This window comes from Micrasema longulum, unplaced genomic scaffold (genome assembly GCF_059751315.1).
Source record: "Micrasema longulum isolate JH-2025_06_02 unplaced genomic scaffold, ASM5975131v1 h1tg001360l, whole genome shotgun sequence".
In the NCBI taxonomy this organism is placed as follows: Eukaryota; Metazoa; Arthropoda; class Insecta; order Trichoptera; family Brachycentridae; genus Micrasema; species Micrasema longulum.
The window spans coordinates 3,543-29,583 of NW_028278546.1; the positions used below are offsets into that span (position 1 = coordinate 3,543).

Consider the following 26,041-nt stretch of genomic DNA (forward strand, 5'->3'; position numbering starts at 1 on the left):
TTAAGATTTAATCAGATTAACCGGAATTTATTCTCCTAGCTCAGACTTCATGATAATAACAATAACAAGGAATATTTTTTATGATTTACCAAAATATGATTTTGGGTCCATTAGGTACCTGTTTGTAAATAATTGTGTTAAAGTTGTGACAGAGTGGAATTCGAACCTCGCATCTCTTGATCCAGAGTCCGCGACACTACCACGGGCCCACAACATAAGTCTAATACCATATCTACGCCCAGAAAGACGTGTTCATTCAAATTAAGACGCGTTTTATTTTGGCATAAAATGTTAAATGGCAGTATTGTTGTAAAGAAAAACACGAAAAGGGTACACTTGTTGATTGTTTCTGCCACAGAGTTAAAATGTACGAAAGGAAATATGAAATATTTTAGCAAACCTTTTCACTTTGCAATATTATATCTACGCAACACAACTAAATATGACAGAAAACATTTTTTAAGACACATGTAGGTAGAAAGATCTGTGCTTTCCGAAACGAAAGAGTAGTACTAAAAAATAAATTAAGGTGTTCTCGTAACAAAGTGTTTAATTTAATAAATTTAGAGATAAATGAAGTCTTCGAGATTTTTCTGATAGATTTGTCGTGATCAGATGCTATGTTAAGCTACGTAGAGTAGAGAAGTCCTAGCTAGGAACCCCGGTATCTGTTAACTAGGTGCTGGACCTTAAATAAAGAACTAAGTTCGCTTTCGGGTTTGGCCTTAGCGATACCGGGGCAAAATATAGTCATACTCATCATTCCATGTCCGCTCTCTAGTTGGAACATAGGGTGTCCGCGAAGATCCTCTAAGAATCTCTGGCTGCCAGCTCCTGCGCATCCTCCTAAGTAAGGTTCGCGTCCCGCAGTTCTGACACGAACTGCCAACGAACAGTCAGCAGTGGACGTCCAGAACGTCGAGAACCTGATGCCTTGTAAAGTAGACAAGCGTGCGTATTTGTAGAATCAACCTGGATTCCATAATGCCTGTTTAATGTATTAACTTGTCTTTGCTTTTCTTTGTTGTATTGATTCTATTATTTGTTACTGTATTATTATTGTTTTTCACTGTCCGTTAGTTTGTTAAATAAAATAAAATAAAAATTTCATGTCAATCATTTTGGGAATTGAACCCAAAACCTCTTTCATGGTCATCATCATTCCATATCCTCTCCCTAGTTGGAGCATATAATATCCACGAAGATCCTCCAAGCATCTCTGTCGGCTGACAGTTCTTGTGCATCCTCTCAAGTCAGGTTCGCGTCCCGTAGTTCTGTCATTAACTGTCGACGAACAGTTAGCAGTAGACGTCCGGGACGTCCAGGACGTCGAGAACCTGATGGCTTGTAAAATAGGCAAGTGGGGTTAAGGCTCTCGAGAGGCATCCGCAGCACTTGGCCGAGCCAACTGTATCGCCTCCGCTTGATGACAGTTATCACCGGAGTTTGTTCGGTTCATTATCTTATAACTTCATTTCTTACGAAGTCAAACCAGATTCATCTGAGACATATATTCTCGAAACTCGGAATTTTACTGTTTGGGCCCTAGTGAGGTGCCACGATTCGCATACGCAGAGAATAGGTGTTACGCAGGCGGCATTTGGTTTTCACTGAGTACTAATAACTAATCTCCAGACAGCCTTCATACTGTTAAATGTGGCGGCTGCTATTCCTTGCCACACTCCCAGTTCTTTTTGATATATAGTAGGATTTCTTAACTTCTCTTATAAATTTTATGAAAATCCCGAAAAATGTGTTGCAGTCATAAAAAGGATATCACCCGGCGCTGGGTACAAAACGCATCGTATATAACAATACACCCTGTTTAAATAAATCAGTTGAGCCGTAAACTCTTACAAGTGAACACCGCGTTTTATTTGTCTTCGCCCTGCGTGCTTCCTACTGTCCCTTTCTTCGCCTACACTCTGACCGCTACTGCCTCAGCCTCTTTGTACCACATGGACCAAGTGGAAAGCCCTTATCGGGGCTATTGATGTTGGTTTGTAGTCGAGCAATCTGCTCCCACCTTCCGACTTTGCCTTTGGATTTTCTCGCGAGGGCGGCCTCAGATTTACGCTGGGAAGCCTGGCTGCGGAAGACGCTATGTGACGAACGAGCAAAAGACATTCGGTAACACGTACGTTACATAAATAATAACTCATATTTTTAAATGAGAAAGAGCCTATGGGAACGCCTGAAAAGCTCCAGGTACACGCTTCTCCGAGCCACTGCAGGGAGGATCCATTCACTTCTGTTCGAGCGATGGCTGGAAATACCGAGACCGCCGTAAGGACATAAGATAATTTATTTTATCTCACTTATGCAAAAAATCATTAATTTTGTTCCTCCTTCTATTTGTTTATTCTTTCTCTCCTCACAAATTTATTATTTTTGTTTTGTATATTAATAATTAATATATTAATATATTCATTTTATGAACTGTTTATATACCAATCCATGAGGGTTTATTTAATAACCTGTCGATTGGTTTAAATAAAATAAAAAAGTAAAACTCATAAATCATTAAAAATATAGTGAAAATATTTTACCACCTAGTTATTTTGTGTCCATTAAAAGATTTTTTAACTATGAGAGAAATTTGAGTTCTGAGCTGTTTTTACTGTTTTTTGGTCAACCTGTAAAATTTTGCTTTTGTGGGTTACCGCCTTTTACCTGAACAAGGTCAATATATAAAGGAAGATACAGATAAAAACTTAAAAGATAATCTTAGAAAAACTGTTTATTATTGAAAGATATTCAGCTATCTGGCTTAGGGGATCGGATATATTTAATGTAGGGTATTGTTTCTAGAACAAACCTTTTAAACTTTTTCAAAGATGGTTGTATGAAACCGTAACTTTAAGATTTTCTTATTATATTAATCCTTTAAAATATCTTATTATTTCATTTGATTTTTATATTTATTTTTAAATTGTTTTAAACTTCTACTGAATGTGTTATATAATTTTTAGGACTAATTTTTGTTTCTAAATCTTGGGTAAAAAGAAATGTATATTTTTAATTAAACCAAATATGTTCATATTATAAGTTTTGTAAAAGGCAATTTCGCCTTGTATGTTAATAAAATAAAAATTATATCAATATCCGTGTCATCACTAATTCAACTGCCTAGGAAGTGAATCCAGTACTGAAAATTAAATTTTTTAGTAAGTTTTTACCTTAAAAATATTATTAATATGTTATAAATACTTTGTAAGTTATCTAAAATTGTTAAATTCAAATTAAATATGTTTATGTTTTACATGGTAGAATTGGCTTTGCACTATTTAGACATTTTACTGGAATCTAATTTATTATTATTATGTACATTTTTCACATTTTTTTAAGCATATAAATAGCAACACTGATAACTAGTCCCATAATTATGTGCATTGAGTTATTTCTTTGTCACAATGTTTGAATGTCTATCATGATTTGCTGCCTCTTGATTTGGAGGGCAATAAAATATTTGAGTAGATAAAAAGCAAAAACGCCACTGACCAAAATCACTATTTTTGGGTAGACCAACAAAACCGTAGCGAAAAGACTATTTCTTTTAAAAAACAGTGAACATGTTAATGCCCATGCCGTATCTCCATTCTAGCTTTGTACGTACTTTATTCTTTTGTAGAAAATGTATGCCTTTGTAAAAAATAAAGTCATAAGGTTATCTTAAAAGGGGCGTATGTATAATAACAATATATTTCTACTACAAAACTTAAGAGTCTTACTATTTGTTTTCTTAAATCAAAAACGCTTAACAGATAATTTCTTTTTTTCAAGTGTGAACGAGAGCTAGATATTGTACCATCCATGCGTTCTGTTCCATTATAATTAAATTATTAAAATTTACTGTAATTGGAACCGGGCAACTAGAATTCCAACCGACCATATGCTCCGTAGCAGCGAGATGTGTTGGGATAATTTTTGTACTGCACCTTAAGATGATTTTCACAAAAATTGTGCTATATAAATTATTCATAGTATAATACCTGATAAATTATACACAAATTTGTGAGATTGTACATATAAAACTATGTAAAAGATTGTAATTTACTTAACTAATCTTAAAAAATTATCGCCCAGATTGAAAACTCATGTCCCTGGGCTGGTATTTAATATTATTTTCTAAAATTCTAATTAAAATAACAATGCATCTGAGATAAAAAACATATTTCTTTAAAAATAATGCCTTGATAAATTATAAAAGTATCTACTTAACAGAACTAGACCACAAAAAATTAAGATTCTAATATTTTTGCTCTGTGATGTAATATCCCAATGTGTTGTTTACAACAACCTAACCTCACTTTCAGCAAAAAATTATTCGTATCATATTGGTACGATAAAAGGCACGGAATAATCATTTTATTTATTTTGTTAAACGTGGTGCAATAAAAAAGTTACTAATTGCACAAGTTAAGTTAATAAATCTGAAAACTCACCAGTAAATCTTTCTAAAGTCATATAAAATGGTAACGCCCCACTGGACGGTAGCAGGACTTCAAAAATAAAATATATCCTCAGTACTCCAGCTGAAGAAGCCTTCACAGTCAGACTCGATGCTGGGAGAACTGAATCTGAAAAATGTTAAAAACCGACTGTCAATAATTGACACTTGGCAAAATATATTTCGACACGTGTATTATAATAGTCATATTTCACTTCTAAGCGCATTAAAGATTTGATAAAAAGTGTATATATTCAGTAAACTATAAATACATTATGAAAAAGCCATCTGGTGGAAAACGTGGTGGAGGTATACAAGTGAAAAATCAAGATTAAAACAACAGTAGTAGGTACATGCAAATGCTCACATCCCCTCCAAGTAAATTCTGAAGCAAAATGCAGATATCTGATTCCTTGATAATTCAGAATTGAAATTTAATGACCTTAAACGTAGAATTTTAAAATAGCACGAAGTAAACGCACAACATCGATTAAAAAAACACAGAACTCTCAAATGACGACTGAAAATAAAATAATTTTGACGCTTTTATGTTCACAGCACTGACAAAACCGGAGACGGGCGAGCCAACGCAAACTAAAAAATAAGTTTAAATAACGCCCGCCGCGCAGACGAAAATGAAAGTTTTTTTATTGGATCCATAAATATAAATTACAAATACTAAAGCCCGGTTGTTAAATCATTAAAATTAGTAATAGTTCAAAATCAAAAGTAGTGGTCACAATTTTAAAAACATAACATTTTTTGGATGAAATAATGAATATTTTTCATTACCCATTTTTAGAAGCCAACTAGATTATAATTCTCCAATTTGGTCACCTTATCAAATCACTTTCTCAGATTCTATTGAGAGAATTCAGAAAAAAATTCTTAGATGTTTTAATTTTAAGATGGGTTTTTCTACTAATCAATTAAATTATAACAAAATTTTAGACTCTCTTAAATTAACTGAATTGCAAGAACGAAGAACATCGACCGATCTTATGATTTTATATAAAATAATAAAACCAATGTTTGATACCCCTGATCTACTGAAATTGATTTCATTCTATGTACCATCTAGGTTAAGCAAAACATCTACAACATTTTATTGACAAAATTCTCGAATGGTAGCTTAATATAACTCACCTATTGTTAGATTACAGAATACCGGAAATAAATATACATCACATTTTGATATATTTAGTTTATCTCTGCCTAACTTAAAAAATAAAGTGACCAACATATTTCAAAAAGAGCAAATCATCTTCAGAAGATTGGGTCGAAATAGTTATAATTTGATTGATTAAGGTATTTTGTTTTTGTATAATTTCTTTAAAATATTTATATGTATTTCAAGTAATTAATAATGTGTAGAGAACGAGTATATTAATATTTCATACTCGATTTTTTTTTCAATATTTTTATTTTTAAGCACTCTTTATACCACATATATGTAAATGGGAGAAATGCCGTATATAAATAAATAAATAACTGTTGCTAATACACATGATTTATAAGTATTACTTATGTTCAAACAACCCAGCCTAAGGATTTTTTTTTTACTATTTCGATTTACCATCTCAAAATTAACATCACATCGTGGATTTAATGCCATAGCTACAGTAAGGATCCATAAAATTTTATGAAAAAGAAATATGTGGGAACTTTTGGTTTACTAATAATAAATATACCTATGTTGTGTTTATCGGATTGTTGGTCAACTTGTTGATTTCGACATTCATATTATCATTTAATAAAATAACAGGCATCTTTTAACAAGATCGAATAAATAAATTGAAATGTCAAAGGGCAGGTCACGTTGTAAAACAGAAAACGCAGCAATATGGTCACTCAAAGCTCTAAAGTGAAGATCGTAGAGTAACAAAAGAACAGGACGGCCTGTGAAAGTAGGCTGACGGTATTATCCCTGTCGCAGAACGAAAATGGACAAAAAATCCGAAACGGCCTATATCCAGCAGAGAAGAAATGGCTGACGAAAAAAAAATTGGTAGGTACCTAACTTACAATATATAAAATAAATTTATCGGGTCACGGTCTCGTAGTTCTGTCATAGAATACAAAATAAAAGGCCCGAGGTTCAAATTTCACTCTACCACAAGTTGATTATAATTTTCTACATAGTGCGTTATTTACAACTTGTTGAAAATGTGAACCAAAATTGAAATATTTTTGTAAATCATAAAAAGCATATATTTAAACCTTTTATTCAGATTATTCCAAAAGCCTTAACCCAACTTTCGATCAAAAACTTTTGTAGTTTAGGCCAAAAAGTCAGTGCTAGTTGATATGTAGTTGAAATATATTTTCAATAACTAATCAGTACTAGGTAGGTACTTAGTCAGTACTATTTACTTTAGACTAAGAACCATAGATAATTACAATTGAAAATTTTTAAGTTATCTATCTATCTGATCTTCATATGTAATCTGTAGTCTAACCTGTGTCTGTGGCATCTGCCCAATCGTAAATTTTGACGTTTCATAATAATATTATTGATTGAATGTTACATATCGGATTTTCTTCGATTGTTTATTAAAGGTTACTTTATTTATTGAGAAATATTTCAAATAAATTATTTTATCAATTCACGGTTAGTCTTTTTTAGAATGCGTTAAAAACTATTGCTATTCCAATGGTAAAATTTTCCTTTGTTCCTGTCAACATGCAGCACATTTTATAGTATTACTTTCGCCTTTTATTATATTTTTTCAACTTGTATAATTAGTGGTTGTGGGATGATGGTATTTTTATAAAATTTGTTATATTTATTTACAGAAAAACGAAAGATGGGAAAAATATTTTTGGACCACATAGGTGGAACGCGATTGTTCTCTTGTGCAGCCTGTGATACGAATCTCACCAATAGATCAGCACTTATAAGCACACGGTTTACAGGAGCAACAGGTTATAATGCATTAGCTAATGTTTGAGCAGGCTCTAGTTTCTGCGTAAAAAGATCTCTCGAACTTGCGTCTTATTGTCACATTTTTATTTATAGGTCGTGCATTTCTCTTCAGTAAGGTGGTAAACCTCGTGTACTCTGAGGTCCAGGATAGAGTAATGCTAACTGGAAGACACATGGTGAGGGATGTATCATGCAAAAATTGTGCGACCAAACTTGGTTGGATTTACGAGTTTGCTACAGAAGAAAATCAGAGGTGATTGATAATCAACATTTTAATTTGAACAATTTCGAAAAGTTCAAGGGCTTGGAGGGTTACTTTTAGGCACTTACTTGCATTTTTTATTTCCATATAATTGGTGTAATAAAACTGTTAAATAATCACTCAGTGGTATTGTGTTATCACTTAATGGAAACTCAAATATGAACCTGAATTTTACGTTCATAGTTCTTGTATGTTTTATTACTTGCAGTATCTTTTATAGTTCATATTTAACTACACTCAATTAATTATGCTACAAGCACTTCCATTTGTCCACCTTGTAGTCAAATGGTCAGCGTATCATGCAAGAGGATTCGAGTTCGATTCCCGACATGAAATATATAAAAAAAAAGTTTATCCAATAGAATATTTCCCAGTCCCTGGATTGACTCCGGAGCTGTAAGACAGTCATCTTACCATCACGTAACAAAAATGTTTATACAATAGAATATTTTATAGTCCCTGGATAACAATGAAAACACCTACCCCTTTCCCGCAACAGATTATAAAGGCTTTTGTCTCTCTTTAGTTTCGCATATTCACTATCAATTTTAAAAAAATAATTAAGCGAAAATTTCAAATTTCTTTACAATCAAACCGCAAAAATAACAAAACAGAAATTTAATAAGCTGTCATTGTACCCCTCACTGCAGTATTGTCAATTTGTGATCAATCAAACACACATGGTCAGTGCAATCACCTTTTTCTAATTTCCCACTGACAATGTTTTTATTTTTTAAATGTTGAATTAAATTTTTATATCAGTTTTCCTCCGCTCTTTTATTGTTTTTAGATACAAGGAAGGGAGGGTTATTCTAGAGCGAGCATTGGTAACGGAATCTGACGGAATGGAAGAAAACATATCCCACAGTGAAGAAATGGACCGGCATTAAGTTCCTGGGAGCGACCTCACTTAATGAACCTTGAAGAAATAAATACCATTTATCTATTGCCAAGCAATGAACTCGTATTTCTGGAAATAAAATAGTCTGATCATTTAAAATGATAACTCGTACGTTTGTGTTTAGGAAGTTGTGTTAAAAAATCGGGAAACTATACAAAATATTTGTGTTTACGCTAAATTCAGATTGATTGGACAACATTATTTCATCAGCTTGTTATCCTGGAATATGACATTTCATATGATTCACCCTTGCATCGAAGTGTCCATATATGTGATAAAAAAATATAATATTATCCATGACTGGTCCAATTATCTAAAATGAACTATTTAGATTTTATTTTGCTGTGTAATCAATATAATACTTTAATTTTGTATGGCTTCTAGAATTAGTCTCGTAAATGTTATTTTTTTTTATTATAAATTGTTTCTAGTTGGATCGGAGAAGGTAATTTAAGAAATTATATTGTGTAGATTATTATATTATGTTAGAAATGTGACAAAAGCGAAATAAAAGTTTGAATAAATTTTCAACACCAAAACAGTGTTATTTTATTGGAAAACGTACGTAATACAAAAAACACCTTTATAAATAATCTTTTTATAATATATTTTAGTAAAATTAATAACTATGAGTACACTATTATAAATATTTATATGAAAGGTTATTGTTCTGCTAGGTAATAAATATGTAATCAGAAAATTATTTATTCATATTCTTAGACTCAATATATGTAAAATTGTATACTAAATTATTTGATTAATAATAAATTATGTTCACATAATCCCAGGCATTTTAAGTTTAAAGGCCACCCCATTGAACTAAAGTTGTAAATTTTAACAGTAAATACTACAGAAAATATTAAAGTATTCCTCGATATAAATATTGCACTTTTATATTACTAGATTTGAACTGCTAGATTTACTATCCTCTTAGTGCAAGTATATTATGTAAAAACGATTAAGAGAAAAGATACAAGTAAATTTGAGTTCATAAACCAAAAAGTCATATCTTATATCCATCCATTTAGATTTTTTCTTGAGTAATAACTTATCTTTCACAAGGAATGCGAGCAAACCATTTTATATCGTCACCTTAGCCTAAATATTGCGATATAAAAACTTTAATTACAGAAATGGCCAATGAGGCATGTAAGTAATGATTAAAATCACACATCACACTTGGTAAATAAAGTGTATAAATTCATTTCAAAGACAAAGAACTACAACACATACCAATTAGAAAGACAGATGTTTGAAACTAGTAACAGACATAAGAAACAGCATGTTCCTTTTTTGAGTCACATTTGTAAAAAATAATTATGCTATATAAAGAATTATACTAATAAAACAAGTGAGCAGCCATGATAAACACATACAGACAGCAAAAAATGTATACTGCTAAGCTCACTTATGATAATATTATAAATATACTGATTTGGGATGTTGTTCTGAGGTATTAAGACTTCATATTTCAGGCTTACAATTCAACATCATAATATACATAAACTTAATTTCTATAAAACGCAACATACATAACTAAGTCTAAGCTTGTTAAATATATTTTAACCTTCTGAACACGTCTGTAACATACCTATGTAAGACATGCTCTGTATTAGATTTCCGCCCGTTCAACGCGGTTGTAAAGCATGTTCATACGCCGCACTTTGGCGACCGATAAAATCTTTTACTTGTACTCTATGACATTTCAACTATGATAAGTATAACGGATATTTCATGAGTCATGAGTAATGCCATCAACGGTTTGCCAACTAAAATGATACATCAGATTACTAAAAATCCAGATCAAAAAGATCCATAATTCTGGTCACGAACCTAAGTAAATAACTAATTAATTCTAAATTCTAGCGCATTCAAATCAACCGATAGTATATTGCCTGGCTTCTCTCATTAACTACGTCAGTGTCGTGCCGGGTTCAGGTATAACAAAGCGGCAAATATTTTGATTTTAAATCTGTATTAAATTTGTGTAGGCATGTTTCCTTCTCTAAAATGTTCTCCATCTCTTTGCTATTTGTTATACCTAATATGTTTTGTTAAATGAAGGACTTTGCGAACATTTCTTATATAACATTTTTGGGCGTGTTTTTTAATATTTTTTGTAGGAAAATTAATATATATTTGGTTGTTTGTAGAACTGTTTAAAAATCTGTTTTTCTAATGAAAATAATTTAATTACAGTTTTCATATTTTCTACTATTTATGTTTGTCTACAAACATTTGTAAAACTCAAAATATTCTTGATTTTCTAAAAACATTGTAAACGTTGAAGTGAGGGGCGATTCTGAACAATTTCTTTTGAAGATTGTAAAATACTGTTCCTATTTATAGTGGCGTTATGAATATTTGTTGAAAAAGAAATTGCGGAAAAACCGTTGTGACGTCATATTTGTGGAAACACAAAATTAGAACAAAAAAAAACTCAATACTTTTGATCTCCGTGTAATTTGGGATTATGTATGTCTAAATTCTTATGTAAAATATATCACACAGCAGGAATTTTAAATACTGTTCCGTAAATAAACATATCTGTTATTAGGAAATATCTAGTGTCGATAATCATAAAATTTCCTGCTGTTTTTATAATCGCTGGCCAATAAATGTCAGTGATAGTATGTGTAACTGAAGAATTTTCATTTCATTTAAGGTCAAAATATTGATTTAACATTCTCATTCTGAATATTATAAACTTTGTGCATACTCGCATCTCTTTTTTAAGAACAGCAATCGGATATTATCAGACTGATGGCCACCTTATTTGCAACAATTGTGTATTTACCAAAGAGTCCGAGTGTGGAATAAACTACATATGTATATATCGACAGTCCATGTTTGGCAATTCTTTACTTTAAAAAAAAATATCGAGCTTTGTTTTTGCTCTCCTGTAAACCTCGCAAAATGTAATTTCGATAGTATATGTCGGGACCTTCGATATCATGGTAGTCAGAACCTATGTTTTGAACTTTTTACTGATTGAGAAAAATTCATCATCTTCTAAGTTTTTACGTTGAAAAGGTATTTTTTCGCCTTGAGAATTTCAAGCTACAGTGATATTTTGTAAACTTGCTAATCTAACTCAATTTACCAAAACCTAATAAAAACATAAACTATTGTTTTTTTTTGTTATATGTCTTCTTAGAATTTTTTAGCATTTTATGAAAATAGGCAGGGATTAAAGAGTTAAACTAGAATATATTTAATATTGAAAATGATACAATAACCGATGCCTGAATTTGCTTAGAAATTAATAGTACATAGATATGGTTTGAAATTGAAAATTTGATATCATACTGCATGTAGTATACAAAAGTATAATATAGTCACTGCTATCATTTTCTTATCATTTAAGAATATTATTGTAATGTAAATATGTTGTAACAAGTACAATCTTGATCATATAATTTAAAACATCAACTATTTATATTTTTTCATAATATGCATTATCAGTCAGAATATGTGGAAATTAATTATGTATACACGTAGATACATATTTACTGGATGTGAAAATTTTGTCTTTGGCAAAGGTAAATAAAATGTAAAATATTTAAACAATATGTAAAAAGCCATTGTAACATAATAAAAGAGTTGTAGATATAGTTGGGGGCCAAGTTTAAGGTGTACGGAAGGAATGCGGTAGTGTGTTGTGACGCTCTCCAGATGAGTTTTGATTAAAATTGGGTCAACGGTAATCACAAATATATTATATCTGTGAATATTGACGGGTCAATTTTAATAGTCCTTCAGTGCGCCTTCTACGTAGACGTAGACTCCGTCTATAGGTATTACATTGTTCTTAAAAACAAAATAAAAATTACATTATCGAAGGAGTCCTTTACTAAACAAATATAGGGGAATAAAAAACAATTTATTCAAAAATTATTACAAAGCATTGTCAAAAAGTTAGTAACCTTTGAAATGTGTTAATACTGGAACATTTATAAAACTAGCTCAACTAACACTTGTTTAAATACAAATACCCAGTGGATACTCTTGAGTTTTTAAAACTGACGAGGAAGTAACATTGATTAAACTTGTAAAATTGGGCCTAATTATCAGATTTTATGCTATATAAATATTTGGCACCATATTGTCCAGTAAGAATAACGCAGATGTATTGTAACATTTCTTGAGTTTATTTCTAAGCTATTTTTTTAATGAAGAATAGTAGTCAAAAATACATAAGGTTTTTTTATCTTAAAGTAAATAATATACGTTTTGTAAAAATGCATGGACATTAGGGGAACAATTTATTTGTCTTCAAGACAGACCTCTAACAGCTGACAAAACCATTTTTGGTGCTACAGTAGAATGTTGATTCCGTGGGTAGGTTTGACCTCTGATCCATTTCTGAATTACAATTTAAAATATGTTTATAAAAACAGACGGGTACTTACTACACATCGACGTGTTTTTGTGCCCATTTAGAAGTTAAGAATAGATTTGCAAAGGCTAGTTTGAGTAGATGAGCCTTGGCGGCCTCCGTGGTGTAGTGGTCAAGACGCTTGACTCACAGACGGAAGGTTCTGGGTTCAATTCCCGGTGAGAACACAAAAATTAAATGTGATTTTTCTCAAGCCTGGGTGTTCTGTGATGTAATTCACCGCTGTAATTGGGCCTCCTGGCCTGTTGTGGTGCAAAAATAAAATAAAATAAAAAAAATAAAGAAATACATTATGGTTTAAAAACTGGTGCAATTAACAGTTTTTTTTCGTAATACATATTTGTAACATAAGTTTTAGAAAAACCTTAAGCTAGTGCTTCAAATGTTGATGCTAATGTAATTAAAGAAATAATACATTTACTAAGGGTGATGGAAAGGAAACAGGTCGACTAAAGACATTTGCGATGTTGGTCTGAGTTCTGAATCTGTGAAGGACAAACAATCGGTTTCCAATGGATCTAATAAATGAAGAACAGACTGACTCGAAGATAAATTCAGTCTTTCTCCATCTAAACTAGACTCGCTTACGGATAATATTGACTCATTTCTACTGAGAGTGTCAGCTCTGCTGATGGGAATGTTTAAACTGGAACCATTAAGCATAGATTGTCCATTGCAATGTGTTACATTCTCATTTGGATTACAGGGGACACTTTTACACACATCCGCAGAAAGAGTGTTTTCCATGGATAAACCCAGGGACTCGGAAGTCATCTGGTATGAACTTTCATTAAGTATGCCATTGCTAGTTGGCAGGTGAAGTTTTTCCCCATCGGAGCTCACATCACTCAACGAATCAACGGGCATTTGCAGGTTTTTCGAAGGTTCTATCTTTCGAAACGGAGGTAAAGCATCCCTACCATATTTCATTTCATTGTATTGAGCGCTAGTGAAGTTCAATTTGTCAGAATCTATTTGCATATCGAATCTGCTGTCATTGAAATCGTAATTTCCAGAGCCGACTACTTCTTCACACGTTGAAGGCCCGTTACGGGAGAGATCATTCTTCAAATGAATGTTGTTCGTGTCGAAAACTAAACTGGAATGCATATCTATTTTGCTCGTACTGCAGTCAAAGGATATACTATCATCACTCTGCATCGGTTGATTGGAAGGTTCTATAATGTGACGTTGCGGTGGAAGCTGTTCCGGAATGTCCATTTTTGCTAATTCGGCAATATTTGCTCTCCACGGACTGCCCGGAGTACTCTCGCTAACTCTCGATTGTTTTTGTAAATTAGAATCCCAACTTTTTAGATCACTCACTGTCTGTGTAAATGACGCATTATCCGTCATGCTTTCAGGATTACTAGTTAGCCAGTTATCATTATTTGCGCTCGAAGTATCATTATCATCATTATTTTGGGAACCTATAGGTATCCATTTACGTTTGCCCACATTTGTGGTCCATTTGTCGAGTGAGTTTTTCCTGGCACTTTCTTCCATCTGTGACGTTGGTTCACTTTGCGCATCACTCTTGTTAGTTATCCAGTTCACTTCGTTAGATGAGTTTATACTGGTAGATGAGGCAGTTTGTTTCCGTGTGATGTGCGTACAGCCATCACTTTGCTCTCCTAAGCATTTGATGGCTTCCATATTCAGGCGATATTTACCAGGCGAAACATCCAGCATTCTGAAACAGGAAATGGTTTATTATCTCGGGGTCTTAACGGCGTTTCCTTAAATAATTCTTAAGGAATATTAGAAGAGATTCGAAAAGTATGTAATGCTTTTACATGCACATGGAATAATTCAAGTTTTTATTGCAATCAATTTTATACTATTGCAAATAAATGAAAACCCGGTTGTCTATTTTATCTTTGTTTTATTTTAACAATAAATAGTACAAAAATATAAATGCAGATGTTCAAGTATGCAAATAATACAAAAAGAAATAATTTAAACCAGCTAAATACATAGTCCTGTAAATATCTAAACTTTGTATTACCTTCTCAGTTTGTTAGATATCTAATGATCTCTGTTTTGTGAAGTACTTTGAGGTACTACCGAGTTGAAGTACTACTAAGGATAAATCTAGAATTTATCTACATAACTTGGGTAAAGGTATGTCAAAATATATACAGTAAAACCTTGTTTTCCCGCTTTTTACACCGAAATATTTAGGTCCCATTTTTTCCCATACATTCACATTCAAATATTCCCCCAATTAACGTTTTTTATGTTTTTCAGAAACCCGGTTTTAGATCAATTTTTTTTCATAACTCATTCGATCTGTCAAAAGACGAGCCGCGCGCCGCCGCGTGAATGGAGAATAAAATCGAGGTAAGTAGAAAAATGTGTAAATTATTGTCTCAAACCAAATTCAAGATGGGTGCAGTGTAATTAACCACTTTGTTTAAGTGTCTAATTTTGACATTTTACTAAACAGTGACATGCATTGCAGTCTTTTATATAAATAAATTACGATGCAGAAAGTTTAAAAATTGGCAGTAGAAATATTATTTGATGTTATAAACATAATGTGAAAAGGAGATACTTTAAACAGTTATCATAAAAGTGCGAAACAGTTTTGCCGCGATGTAAATGACAGTTGAAATTTTGTGGTGCCATACTAAAAAAAGTGATACTTTATAAATAAAATTTCCTAATGTTTAGGGAAAAAATCGTTGTATGCATTTTATGCAAATCCAAATATTTATTTTCGTGTTTTTAAGGTTAGTACCTAGATAAAATGATTTAAAATTGTATTTTTTTTTTTAATTCTATAAAAAAAAAAACATTGTAGTAGCTTGAAAAATACAAAATATTTTTAATTAAATCATTGGTAAATATGCATAATCCCCAATAATGACATATTTAGTACAATCTTGTACAATAATTATATTTTTAACAAAATTTCATTTTTTCCATACATTTTTCATTTCCTCACTTTAAAGTTATCCTCAGTTGAACACTTTTTTTGTTGCTCCCTTGAAAAACATAAATCGGGGGTTTTACAGTAGATACAGATTTACTTACTTGCCAACAGGTTCATTGATGATACACGAAGAATTTCGTTTGTCTTCAAATAAAAGGCAAGGCATGAGTCTTCGCAGTTTAATTATCAACGCTGCAAGTTGTCTTACAAAGACAGCGGCTCTGCATTCATCCGACGTCCTTTCCAAGATTCCCACTAAACTGGTAAACAAACTCCTCTCTTCCTTGCATGATAAATCGTGGCTGATCGCATTACTTTCTTCACTTTTCAGCTTCAAACCGTCTGCATGGGAGGGAATACCATTTTGTGTTTCAGCAGGTAGTATATTTGGTTTTCGGGCAAGTTTTGGTTTTATCTCTTTGGCTTCATTTTCGCTTTTGTATTTTGCGAGTATTTCGGTGGCTTTTGGTGTAATGGCATGGTCAGGAAACATAAAGAAGTGCCTGGCCATTCGGTTAGCGCCGCGGTAAATCTGGAAGTAATATAAATGTAACGAAAAAAAAAGATAGTAATTAAAGTTGTGATGAAGTGAAAGATAAGTCTAATGTACTTAATGATTACGCAGCAATATAAAAGATTGCCCAAAGATGTTAAATGAACTAATGCAAGAAAATATTATTTGAGCATATTTCTAATTTTGTTTTTTAATTGTTATAAACACTATTTAACTAAGCCAAAAATATTTTATGTATCGTATTACCAGCGCTATATTTAAAAAAAAAATATTTTGAAATTACTCCACCCGTGACCTCACAAGTTCTCTATGGTGAGTTCTGCTGATTGGTAAATTGGCTTCCTGTAAACCAGAAATCTTTCACAACACTATCATTTGTTAATTCAGAAGAACTTGTGACGTCATTCAAAGTAGTTCATTTTTATAAATTGTTTTATACGTTTTTGACAAACTTTTTCGTACAAATAAATGCTCTAATTTTTATCACGTGTAAGAAAACATGGAATAAATAATTTATAAGTATTGGGACGAAACAATATTATTTTTGTTCATGTGTAAATGGCCTTGTTAAATCAAGGATATACTTATTTAAAGAAAACAGCATGAATTATTGATTAAGTACCTTTCGGCACAGAGGACATGTAAATCTCCTCTTATGCGTAGATACGGGAACGTAGGGTACTCCGTATCCCTGCCTTCGCCGCCTGTCTGGAGTCTCCTCTCCCTCTCTCCCGAGTGCTGAACCATTGGGAGGGTCGGAGACGGAGCTGCTTCCCTCTTCTTCTCTCACCAGCTCCCCATCATCTTCCGGCCTTTCATAGTCCATGGTCATATGGCGAGGCAAGCGCACGAGACGGCCACTTCTCGTCACCTTAATATTGCAGAGATAATAAGAATACCATTAGCTTTGTAACATTCAATGTTCAGTTTTGCAATTGATGGTAAAATTGGCAGAACATAAAACAAGCAATTGGGGCATAGAAGTAGTAAATCTGGGTGAAAATAGGCAGAAAGCAGTTTCTTAAATGCATAGTGGAAAAGTGATCATACAAATAAGAATGCTCAAAATAAAAGTTTAAAGACAAAGCATGATTCGATAAAGCTAATATTTAGACACAAGTCATATTAACTTGAAATAATTTTATTTAATTGTTATTAATTAATTATCTATGCCTACTCCTTGAATAAATAAAATAATGAATACGTATTCATTTCTTCTTTCTTTGCCGCTCCTACCACAGGTTGGAGACTATAATTCTGAACTTTTCACGATCCTGAGCCAGTTTCATCAGTGCTGCTGCATCCAGCACGCCTGCCCTCTATCTTTTCTTCTGAAATAAGTTGGAGAAGGACATACTTCTCATGGCGAAATATGTATTTTTAAAATTTTTAAATTTATTTATTTTTGCACCACAACAGGCCAGGAGGCCCAATTACGGTGGTGAATTACATCACAGAACACCCAGGCTTGAGAAAAATCACATTTTAATTTTTGTGTTCTCACCGGGAATTGAACTTGGAACCATTAGTGTGTGAGTCAAGCGCCTTGACCACTACACCACGGAGGCCGCCGATGTAACCAATGCATGAGGCTTTTCTTCTTTTGACAGTGGTTAGGAACCTCCACTCTTTATTTATTATGCTTAAAAGAGTTTCATTTGAGACACAATCAGTACATGAGATTCGCAGCATTCTTCTGGACAACCATAGTTTGAAGGTCTCAATTTCGTTCATCGTTCAGACTTTCAACAGAAAGTTCAACCCTGCACTTCATACAGCAACACTGGCAATATATAGGCTTTTATTGGTGTCCATCTTGTGTTTAGACTCAGATCTCGGTTGCACAAGAGTTTCTACATTTTATAGAAGGTTGATCTGTATTCAGTTAGTAATATCTGTTTTTTTAAGGGTAAAATATAGTTTAGTACATCATTGTAAAATTTGCTGCACTTTAAAAATATTTTTTTACTAAAAATAATATTTTTTTTAATTCATACTTCATTATGCAACATTTTACTATCTGTAGTTTGAAAATAAATGCTGGGTAATGTTATTTATATCATTAAAGAAAAACATTAAGTTATTATCTTGGGAAGAAAATATTTCCTGTGTCCGGATGGAATAAAGAATACCAGAATCCTGGATAAGTGTTTTCCAATAAATAGCTAATAAAAAGACAATTGAGTGGAGATAAGTCTCCCTCGTGGTTAAGCCGTTTGATAAGGTGTCACAGCGTATGTATGTCTCGCCAACTTAAATCCTGTCCCTTTCGCACTTGTATAAAGTTCCAAAAACTATTTAGTTTATTATTTTGTCACCTGGGGTAAGGGTTTGATTGAAACTCGACTAACTTACACGTAAATCGCCAAATCGATTTCGGTATACCGCATCGCGTAAAAATAAAAATACAATTAATAATAAACTTAAACTAAATTTATGTGACAAAGAAGAGACCATCAGTGTGGAGTTTTGCTGCGGCTTTCCAGAGGAACCAAAAATCTACAAAAGGTCAGTCCATCCCAACTCCTTTCCTATTTATTCTAATTTTGCGCTGTGACAAAAATAAATTTATATACCTACTGTCGAGAACCAGCTTACGCACCGCCATCTTTTGGTGAATAGTTTTTGGAACTTTATACAGGTGCGAAAGAGACAGGATTCAAGTTGGCGAGAGAAAAGGAGACAGGTATAGGAATTTATTTACGTTGTGACACCTTATCAAACGGCTTAACGACCTATTGTATAATTGAAGCAAATGACTAATCACCTTACCTTCACATAACAGATGATCAAGAAACATTGCATTTGGTGTACCGATGCAGTGCCTTTAGACCACGGAGTGCGGACGGGGAAATTGTAATGGTTTTGCAGATTTTTGCCCTTCTACATACCTGAGGAGTTTGTGGTATGGGTGGTGGTGCTGGTTTAGGTTTTTTGTCCTTCTTTGGTTTTTTATTTTCTTCGCCGGGTAACCCAGTACCATAAAGGTCCAAGTCCTCGGGATAGACGACCCTGCAATCAACAATAGGGTATTTTCATAAATCGGTAAAAATGTTGAAAACTTACTTAATATTTAGAGCAGGGTTTTACAATTCTAATTATGAAACTATCAATGTAAAAAAAACAAGTTATCAATCAAAACGAGTTCGCCGTTATCATCACGTCACTTTGATGTCATTCGTTAACCCCGTCGAGTGGGGGTGGAATGAGGAAGTTCTGTACTATGGGAAATTGGATATAAAAATGTTCTAGACTATTGTAAATATACCGCCAGAAGAAATGTGGTTGTAATAACTGGCTTAATTGGGATGTAGAATATTTTTGCATATTTTCAATGATTTCGCTAAAAATATTATATTTTGTATTCTGACAAACAATATTTTAATAATTTAAAAAATCTCTAATCTGTTTAAGTAGGTACTTTTTATTATTTTTTTTATTTATTTTAATAAAAACAGAAATATTTGCGTTCTTATGATTTACCCAAATATTTAATTTGAGGGCCATTTTCAACGAGTTGTAAATAACTCACTATTAGAAAATGGGAATCAAGTTGGGGTAGAGTAAGATTCGAACCACGGACCTTCGGTCCGTGAGTCCGAGACACTAGCCACAGGACCACAACCCGATTAATTCAATGTGATTAAATTCCAAAACTAAAAATTGTTATATTATATTGAATTTAAGTAGGTACCTAGGTACTTGTTTATGGTTGAATTTCAAAACATAAAATAAATATTTTTTCAAATATGGCATTCTTTTTGCAAACGTCAAACTCTGGTCTTCTCACCAACAGAGAGGTGTACTTATTTAAAAATACGATATTGAAAAATGCATTGAATTTAATATTATTTTGGTGTTACTAAAAATCTAGTAAAAGTAAATAAATGGGTAGAAGTTATAAGGAATTTAAAGAAAGAATCTGATTGCGATCCACAAAAAAAAATGCTTTTTGTAAACATTCAAAAACAATCTTTTTTTATAGACAAAAAATAACATCTTTCCATTTTTTTGCAAATGCATTCTCCTCGAATGCAACCCTGATAAATCGACGAATAAAACATTTATGCTCCTTCCTTCTTATTTACTAATTAGATTGAAGATTTTAATATCTACAAAATCGCACAGCGCAAAGATCTATATTTCTCTGAAAACCGCACGTAAATCGGTTAAGCCGTTTAGGATGAGTTCAGTGACATCACACGTACAGAGGAATTATATATATTATGTATATATAAGATGTAGGATTTAGGTTGCTGGGTGTTAGTTGGAGTTTCTACCCCAGTTAGAGATTGGCAGAGAAGACACGAGGTTGCTGTTTGATGCGTATTTATTACACGCCGAATAAATAATGAATTATGTCGGACGAGTGTTACGTCGATGATGAGTTGAAGTAACTGCACTTGAACTACATGCTGGAACTGTGTGATTTCGTCGAGCTGGTCTGACGTGAACTGAACATGGTGGGCTGTCTAACTGAACGGGCTGACTGACGTTGGCTGCGTCCTGTGGTCTCTTTATAGACCATATTCCTTTGTACTTCATTTCTTCATGGTAGGGACGATGTGAAAGTACTGCAGGGTGACGATCCCGTCTTTATGTGCAATATTGCTAGAGTTGTAATACAAGTTGTACTGGATTTGATAGAAAATGATGACATTGCATCGTCGGTCATTAGTCTACTTCAGGTGAACTAATTTAACACGTGTGTGTCATCGGCTACAGACTATGGACCCTACAAATATGTTTTCGAAACAAATAATTTTATAAACCAAAATAGAAAAAAAATTGAGACATAAATAAAAAATTGAATGTCTGAAATACAAAGATATTTCCCCTAAATGTGGGGCAATTTATTTTATATGGTATAACTTTTTATACTATGGGATCACTTGAAATCACTGCAATTTCAACTATCATGAAAACGGGTTTCATACTTTTATGACAAGTCTTTATACCATCTTCTTTTCACATTATGTTTTTATTTTCGATGTACATATTTTTATTTTTTTCCATAGTTATAAGAGTTTTTATGTTTATAGAATTTAAGACATAAGATTATGTATATATATTAGAACTTAACTATAAGCACCTGCTGACGAACTGCCTTTTATGCAGTTCAGTAGGACTTGATAATTTATATGTTAATTTTAGTATGCTTTTGATAAATAAATAAATAAGTTTTTAATATTTCTATTGCTACATTTGCAAGCTTTCTGCAATGTAATTTATTGATACAAAGACTTAATTGTTTCTAAATGTGTGTCAACTGCGTGTCATAATAATTTAGTAACATGAGATTATGGCGTTTTTGTTCAAATGAAAAATAACGCTTAAGGGCCTAAAATAAAAGGTCAATTACACTGCACCTGCTTCGAATTTAGTTTAAGACCATAATTTGCCCTTTATGAGTTGTTTACCCGCTTTCATTCCCATCCCGGTATCTCGCAGTATCACAACTTCATCAATTTTGACACATCAGATGAATTTCTAAAATTTTTAAATGTAGAACTGGGGTGATGAAAATTGTTCGTTAAGGTTAATATTTGTATGAGAATATATGAAGAAAAATAGGATATGAACATTTTGGAGTAAAAAGTAGGAAAACATAAAATTGAGGAATGTAAACACGAGGTTTCACTTCATATGTACATTTTGAATAGGATAAAAGTTATATACCTGTACACTATTCTTGTTTTGGAAGATGGGTCATACAGGACATTTCCTTTATTCTCTGGTCTCGCTACAACATTGCTCAGTGCATCGGTAACTACTCGTAACTGCTCTCCATTAAGCCTTTCCACACTGAAAATAACATAGTAAGAAAAATATCTTGATACTTCACTTTTCACGGTTCTACTAAGAAAAAAATCAATCTTATAATATTTTAACTCATGTGAAGATAAGAGTGTCCGTGTCCATGCTCTCTTTTGAAGAATACAGTTTTGTGTGTTAAATCCAACCAGAAACCTGGAATTTCGATTCGATGGCTACTCTCAGGTATAAGTCCTGAAGAAGGAAATCGAGTGGAGAAATGTTTGCCCATAGTTTAGCCCATAGTGAATTACATTACAAAACAACCAGGCTTGAGAAAAATCACATTTTAATTTTTGTGTTCTCACCGGGAATCGAACCCGGAACCATCCGTGCGTGACTCAAGCGTCTTGACCACTACACCACGGAGGCCGCCGATGATGAAGATAGATTGAGTCAACACATTTAATATCAGCGCAATATTTTTGAAATAAAAATAATAATATTTAATAATATTTGGCTGATTTATAAAGTGCCTTTTTTGTAAAAAATCACCTCAAGGGCGCTTTAAAATTGTATACTTAAACTTACATTCTAACTAAGCTAAAGTGACATATATTTTCTGATTTCAAATTGAGGAATGATAATCTTAAGAAGTGAGATTTGAGTTGAGATCTGAATGAAATACTAAAAGAATTACCGGAACACAAATAATATATTGTCGCCATTCATAATTAAGTTAAATATGCCATTCAAAGTGTAGAATTATGTTCTTTAAGAGGCAAACGTTACTAAGGGAACATAGTTAGATAAAAGTTGCGTTAATCATAATTACATGTTTTTTCTTATGTCACTTTATATTACTTTATGTGACTATATTAAAACACGTTAAAAAATATTTCTTCATATAAAAAAATATTTTTAACTACAATATTATACTAATTATTTCAAATATTTCCTTCCTTTCACCAACTCTTATGGCATACATTGTCGAGATTTTAAACAAGCAAAAGTCACTTAATTAAATTTTAGCTACCTTCCCCTTTAAAAACCTTACAGATATTTTTTTAATGTATCAAAAAGAAAAAGTTTTTTTTTTATTAACCGACTTAGTCCATTAAAAAAATGGCAAACACATATCAATGGAATTTATCAAAGATATTGTGTACATAAAACCTCCAAAACACAAAAATCTAGTTTTTTCTAGGTCTCCAAACTTTCAAATTGCCATTCCGAAATGATATATTTTCGGTTAGTGACTTTTGCCTGAACGGCAACGAAATATTGAAATAAAATGAAAATATGTTTAGTAATAAAATAATACAGATGAATTAAAATAACTCATAAATAAAAATGTAAACAAATTTCAATGTAAACAGTTTAAATTACCTTTGATATTGATCTCCAGTTTGCAAAACATGGACAGTTTGATGTGGTTGCGTAGAATTCCATCTAGAAATATCAACATATTAAATATACTTAATAATAATTGTCAATGCAAGCTGCTGGAAATATTGAAATAAAATTTTCATTTTCAAAGTCATATGTTTGTACTTATTATGTGTACATAAAAAATAATATATATTTCAGTCCTACTGAACTGCTTATTTGCAGTTAGCTAGTATGTAAATACTTTTTTTATATTTTTCTCATATTATTTTGAATCTACCTTACATACAAACAGACATCTAAAAGCATCATTAACTATTGTGCTCAAGTGAAGATAAATACTAACCCCAACAAATGATTAGGATCTTCCGGAATAAATATTTTTCTCGGTGGTTTTGGCACAGTAGGTATTGGAGTAAGTGGAAGTTTAATATTCAAAGTCTTTTTAAGTTGCGGAGTGATTGCTTTTAATTGTATTCCACGTTTGATATTTCTAGTAGGGGTCTTTTGGGTCCCCGTTGTGGTTATTGTCGGTTTGCTCTGCACAGATACAAGCTTCGCTGTCTTTAAGCAGAATTTATTATCTTGCTTTTTAGGCAAAAGAATGCTTTTTGGATTACTTAATCCACTTTTAAGATCGGGTTTGAATGAACCGATATCATTGTGAGTGAGAATAAATTTTCCCGTGAAAACAGAATCCGGATCGTTTCCATTGCTGCCATTAGCTGTGGAAATACTCGGGATAAATACGTTAGTTTTGTTTATGTTGCCGTTGTTTCTCTGCGAGGGATTTGGGCGAGGTCTGATGAGCGAGTTTTCAGCTATCTTCGGTTGCGTCTCCTTCCCGAAGTGGTCCGTGATAAGTTGAAACCCTCGGCCTCTGGTGGCTAATTCCGAAACTCGTACAATCCTGTGAAGAGGAGCAGACTCAAGCGGCACTTCCACCGCCGGTTCATTATAGACAATTCTCTGGGGTAAAATTTCATTAGTCTCGATAATGGGTGCTTCAATCATAATGTTATCAGGTTCTTGGGTTTCTGCAGCATTCAGATTTAACTCCTCGATATTAGATAAAGAAGTCGGGTATTGCACTTGCAATCCTAACTTGGTTATTTGTTCGGGAGTTAGCGAAATTGTGTGAAGGGCACCATCACTCGACTGAAATTGGATACATTTTATTTAATTTACTTCAACAAATGCCAGTGTTTAAAATAATATGAACTAAATAACAAAAATGCTAATAAACTTAAAAAATAGGCATGCTTGTATTTCGTAAAACATCGGTCGTTAGAAAATTTGAGTCGTAAGTGGATTATAAGATTTGATCAAACTTGTAAACTAAACGACAATTTCTTTATTAAGCAAGAAAATGGTTGTTTACTGGTTAAGGTGTACATTACGAGATGTCACAATAACCTAAAATACGATAGTCGCGAAGAGAGCATAAAAATGAAAAATAAATTTAAATTATCATGAAATAAACTGGAATTTAATATGACGACGTAAAATTTACATTTTAAGGAAGGAAATGTTAAAAGTAGAGAAATAAAAAAATAGAGGGAAATAACTAACCTGAAATAAGACTATTTCACCGTTATTCATAGCAAAGTCGCTATTTTGAGTATTATCCAAGGAATTGATGGTCGAAACATCAACCATGTAGTTGTTTGGTATAATGTTGATAAGACCATTCGTTGCGTTATTGTTCATTTTGAGTAGAAATAATTCAAATCAATTTAACATTTATGCAACTATTCCTTTAGATTAACATCGCCGCCCGTCATTTTAGCTCCCCTCTGTGACAAAAACACACCATAGACAAAACGACAACATCACTTAATAGACAAATCACAGATTAAATCATGGCCATAAAGAATCGATCACTGGACTTCGGTTTGGCCACCAAAGGCAATATATTTTTTCGGGGCTATTGCATTGCATCAGTAATCAGGATTTATTTAATGAAATATTGAGACAAGTCATACATGTTGATGAACTCTGTGCATTATTACTGGAATGTACAAATAAGCAAATGAGCCGCATGATATTTGCTGCACAATCACGCAATGGGGTCACTGACGCCCATTTTTAAGCAATCAAATTATTAATTTCTCTTGCAGTTCTTTTTACAAAATGTTTAAGTTGAACATTTTCAATCAATAATATGTGACAAAAGCAAAAAAACGACATCTTATTCATTTTTTAGGTACATGTACAATGCAATTACAATAGCTATCTTCATCAGTGTATCATAATAACCTTTTTACTATTTTTATCTACCTTGGTATAATCCGCCAGCGCTTAAAATCTTTTTGTGTTATCCTTAATTATTGGGATACACAGTATTTATCAAGTCATGGTAAATTTCAACAATGTCGATTCCTTTTTGTGATGCTGCGGATATTACAATTATTTTTTTGAACACATCCTGTGGTCTTGTTTCTTTCCCCCTTTCTAAGATTACTGAATGGTTTTTCTCGCTACTATCGATGGCCCTGTTATCGGTCC

The 26,041-nt window shown here is 32.6% G+C and overlaps 2 protein-coding genes and 1 long non-coding RNA gene across 4 annotated transcripts; 1 reads left to right on the forward strand and 2 right to left on the reverse strand.

Annotated features, from left to right (window-relative positions):
- Window positions 1-3,768: 3,768 nt before the first annotated feature.
- On the reverse strand, window positions 3,769-5,053 carry LOC148275685 (uncharacterized). Its single transcript, XR_015823961.1, has 2 exons — window positions 4,818-5,053; window positions 3,769-4,580 (listed from the first exon to the last, which is right to left on the reverse strand). It is a non-coding gene; the product is annotated as an uncharacterized LOC148275685 (long non-coding RNA).
- A 1,848-nt stretch (window positions 5,054-6,901) lies between these two features.
- On the forward strand, window positions 6,902-9,078 carry Ype (yippee zinc finger protein). Of its 2 annotated transcripts, none has more exons than XM_088235349.1 (4): window positions 6,902-7,061; window positions 7,247-7,375; window positions 7,470-7,629; window positions 8,429-9,078. In XM_088235349.1, the coding sequence occupies exons 2-4, from the start codon at window positions 7,258-7,260 to the stop codon at window positions 8,526-8,528; spliced, it is 378 nt and encodes a 125-aa protein (XP_088091475.1). In that variant the 5' UTR covers window positions 6,902-7,061; window positions 7,247-7,257; the 3' UTR covers window positions 8,529-9,078. The 2 variants fall into 2 exon arrangements, with proteins under 2 accessions (XP_088091475.1, XP_088091474.1); XM_088235348.1 differs by having other exon boundaries at window positions 6,902-7,009.
- A 3,327-nt stretch (window positions 9,079-12,405) lies between these two features.
- LOC148275687 (uncharacterized) lies at window positions 12,406-25,389 on the reverse strand. The gene is made up of 8 exons (XM_088235347.1): window positions 25,106-25,389; window positions 23,880-24,691; window positions 23,534-23,596; window positions 22,070-22,195; window positions 19,282-19,402; window positions 17,013-17,261; window positions 15,978-16,408; window positions 12,406-14,631 (listed from the first exon to the last, which is right to left on the reverse strand). Exons 1-8 carry the CDS (start codon window positions 25,241-25,243, stop codon window positions 13,359-13,361), a joined length of 3,213 nt encoding a protein of 1,070 aa, XP_088091473.1. The 5' UTR covers window positions 25,244-25,389; the 3' UTR covers window positions 12,406-13,358.
- Window positions 25,390-26,041: the final 652 nt, after the last annotated feature.

What these genes read in the sequence shown, in the direction of transcription:
- Ype (XM_088235349.1), top strand. Translation starts at nt 7,258, where the DNA reads ATGGGAAAAATATTTTTGGACCACATAGGTGGAACGCGATTGTTCTCT. An exon ending in ACGGTTTACAGGAGCAACAG is followed by an intron (nt 7,376 to 7,469) that starts GTTATAATGCAT and finishes TTTTATTTATAG; the next exon opens with GTCGTGCATTTCTCTTCAGT. An exon ending in GCTACAGAAGAAAATCAGAG is followed by an intron (nt 7,630 to 8,428) that starts GTGATTGATAAT and finishes TATTGTTTTTAG; the next exon opens with ATACAAGGAAGGGAGGGTTA.
- LOC148275687 (XM_088235347.1), bottom strand. Translation starts at nt 25,243, where the DNA reads ATGAACAATAACGCAACGAATGGTCTTATCAACATTATACCAAACAAC. An exon ending in GATCCTAATCATTTGTTGGG is followed by an intron (nt 23,597 to 23,879) that starts GTTAGTATTTAT and finishes TGATATTTCTAG; the next exon opens with ATGGAATTCTACGCAACCAC. An exon ending in CCATACCACAAACTCCTCAG is followed by an intron (nt 17,262 to 19,281) that starts GTATGTAGAAGG and finishes TGCAATATTAAG; the next exon opens with GTGACGAGAAGTGGCCGTCT.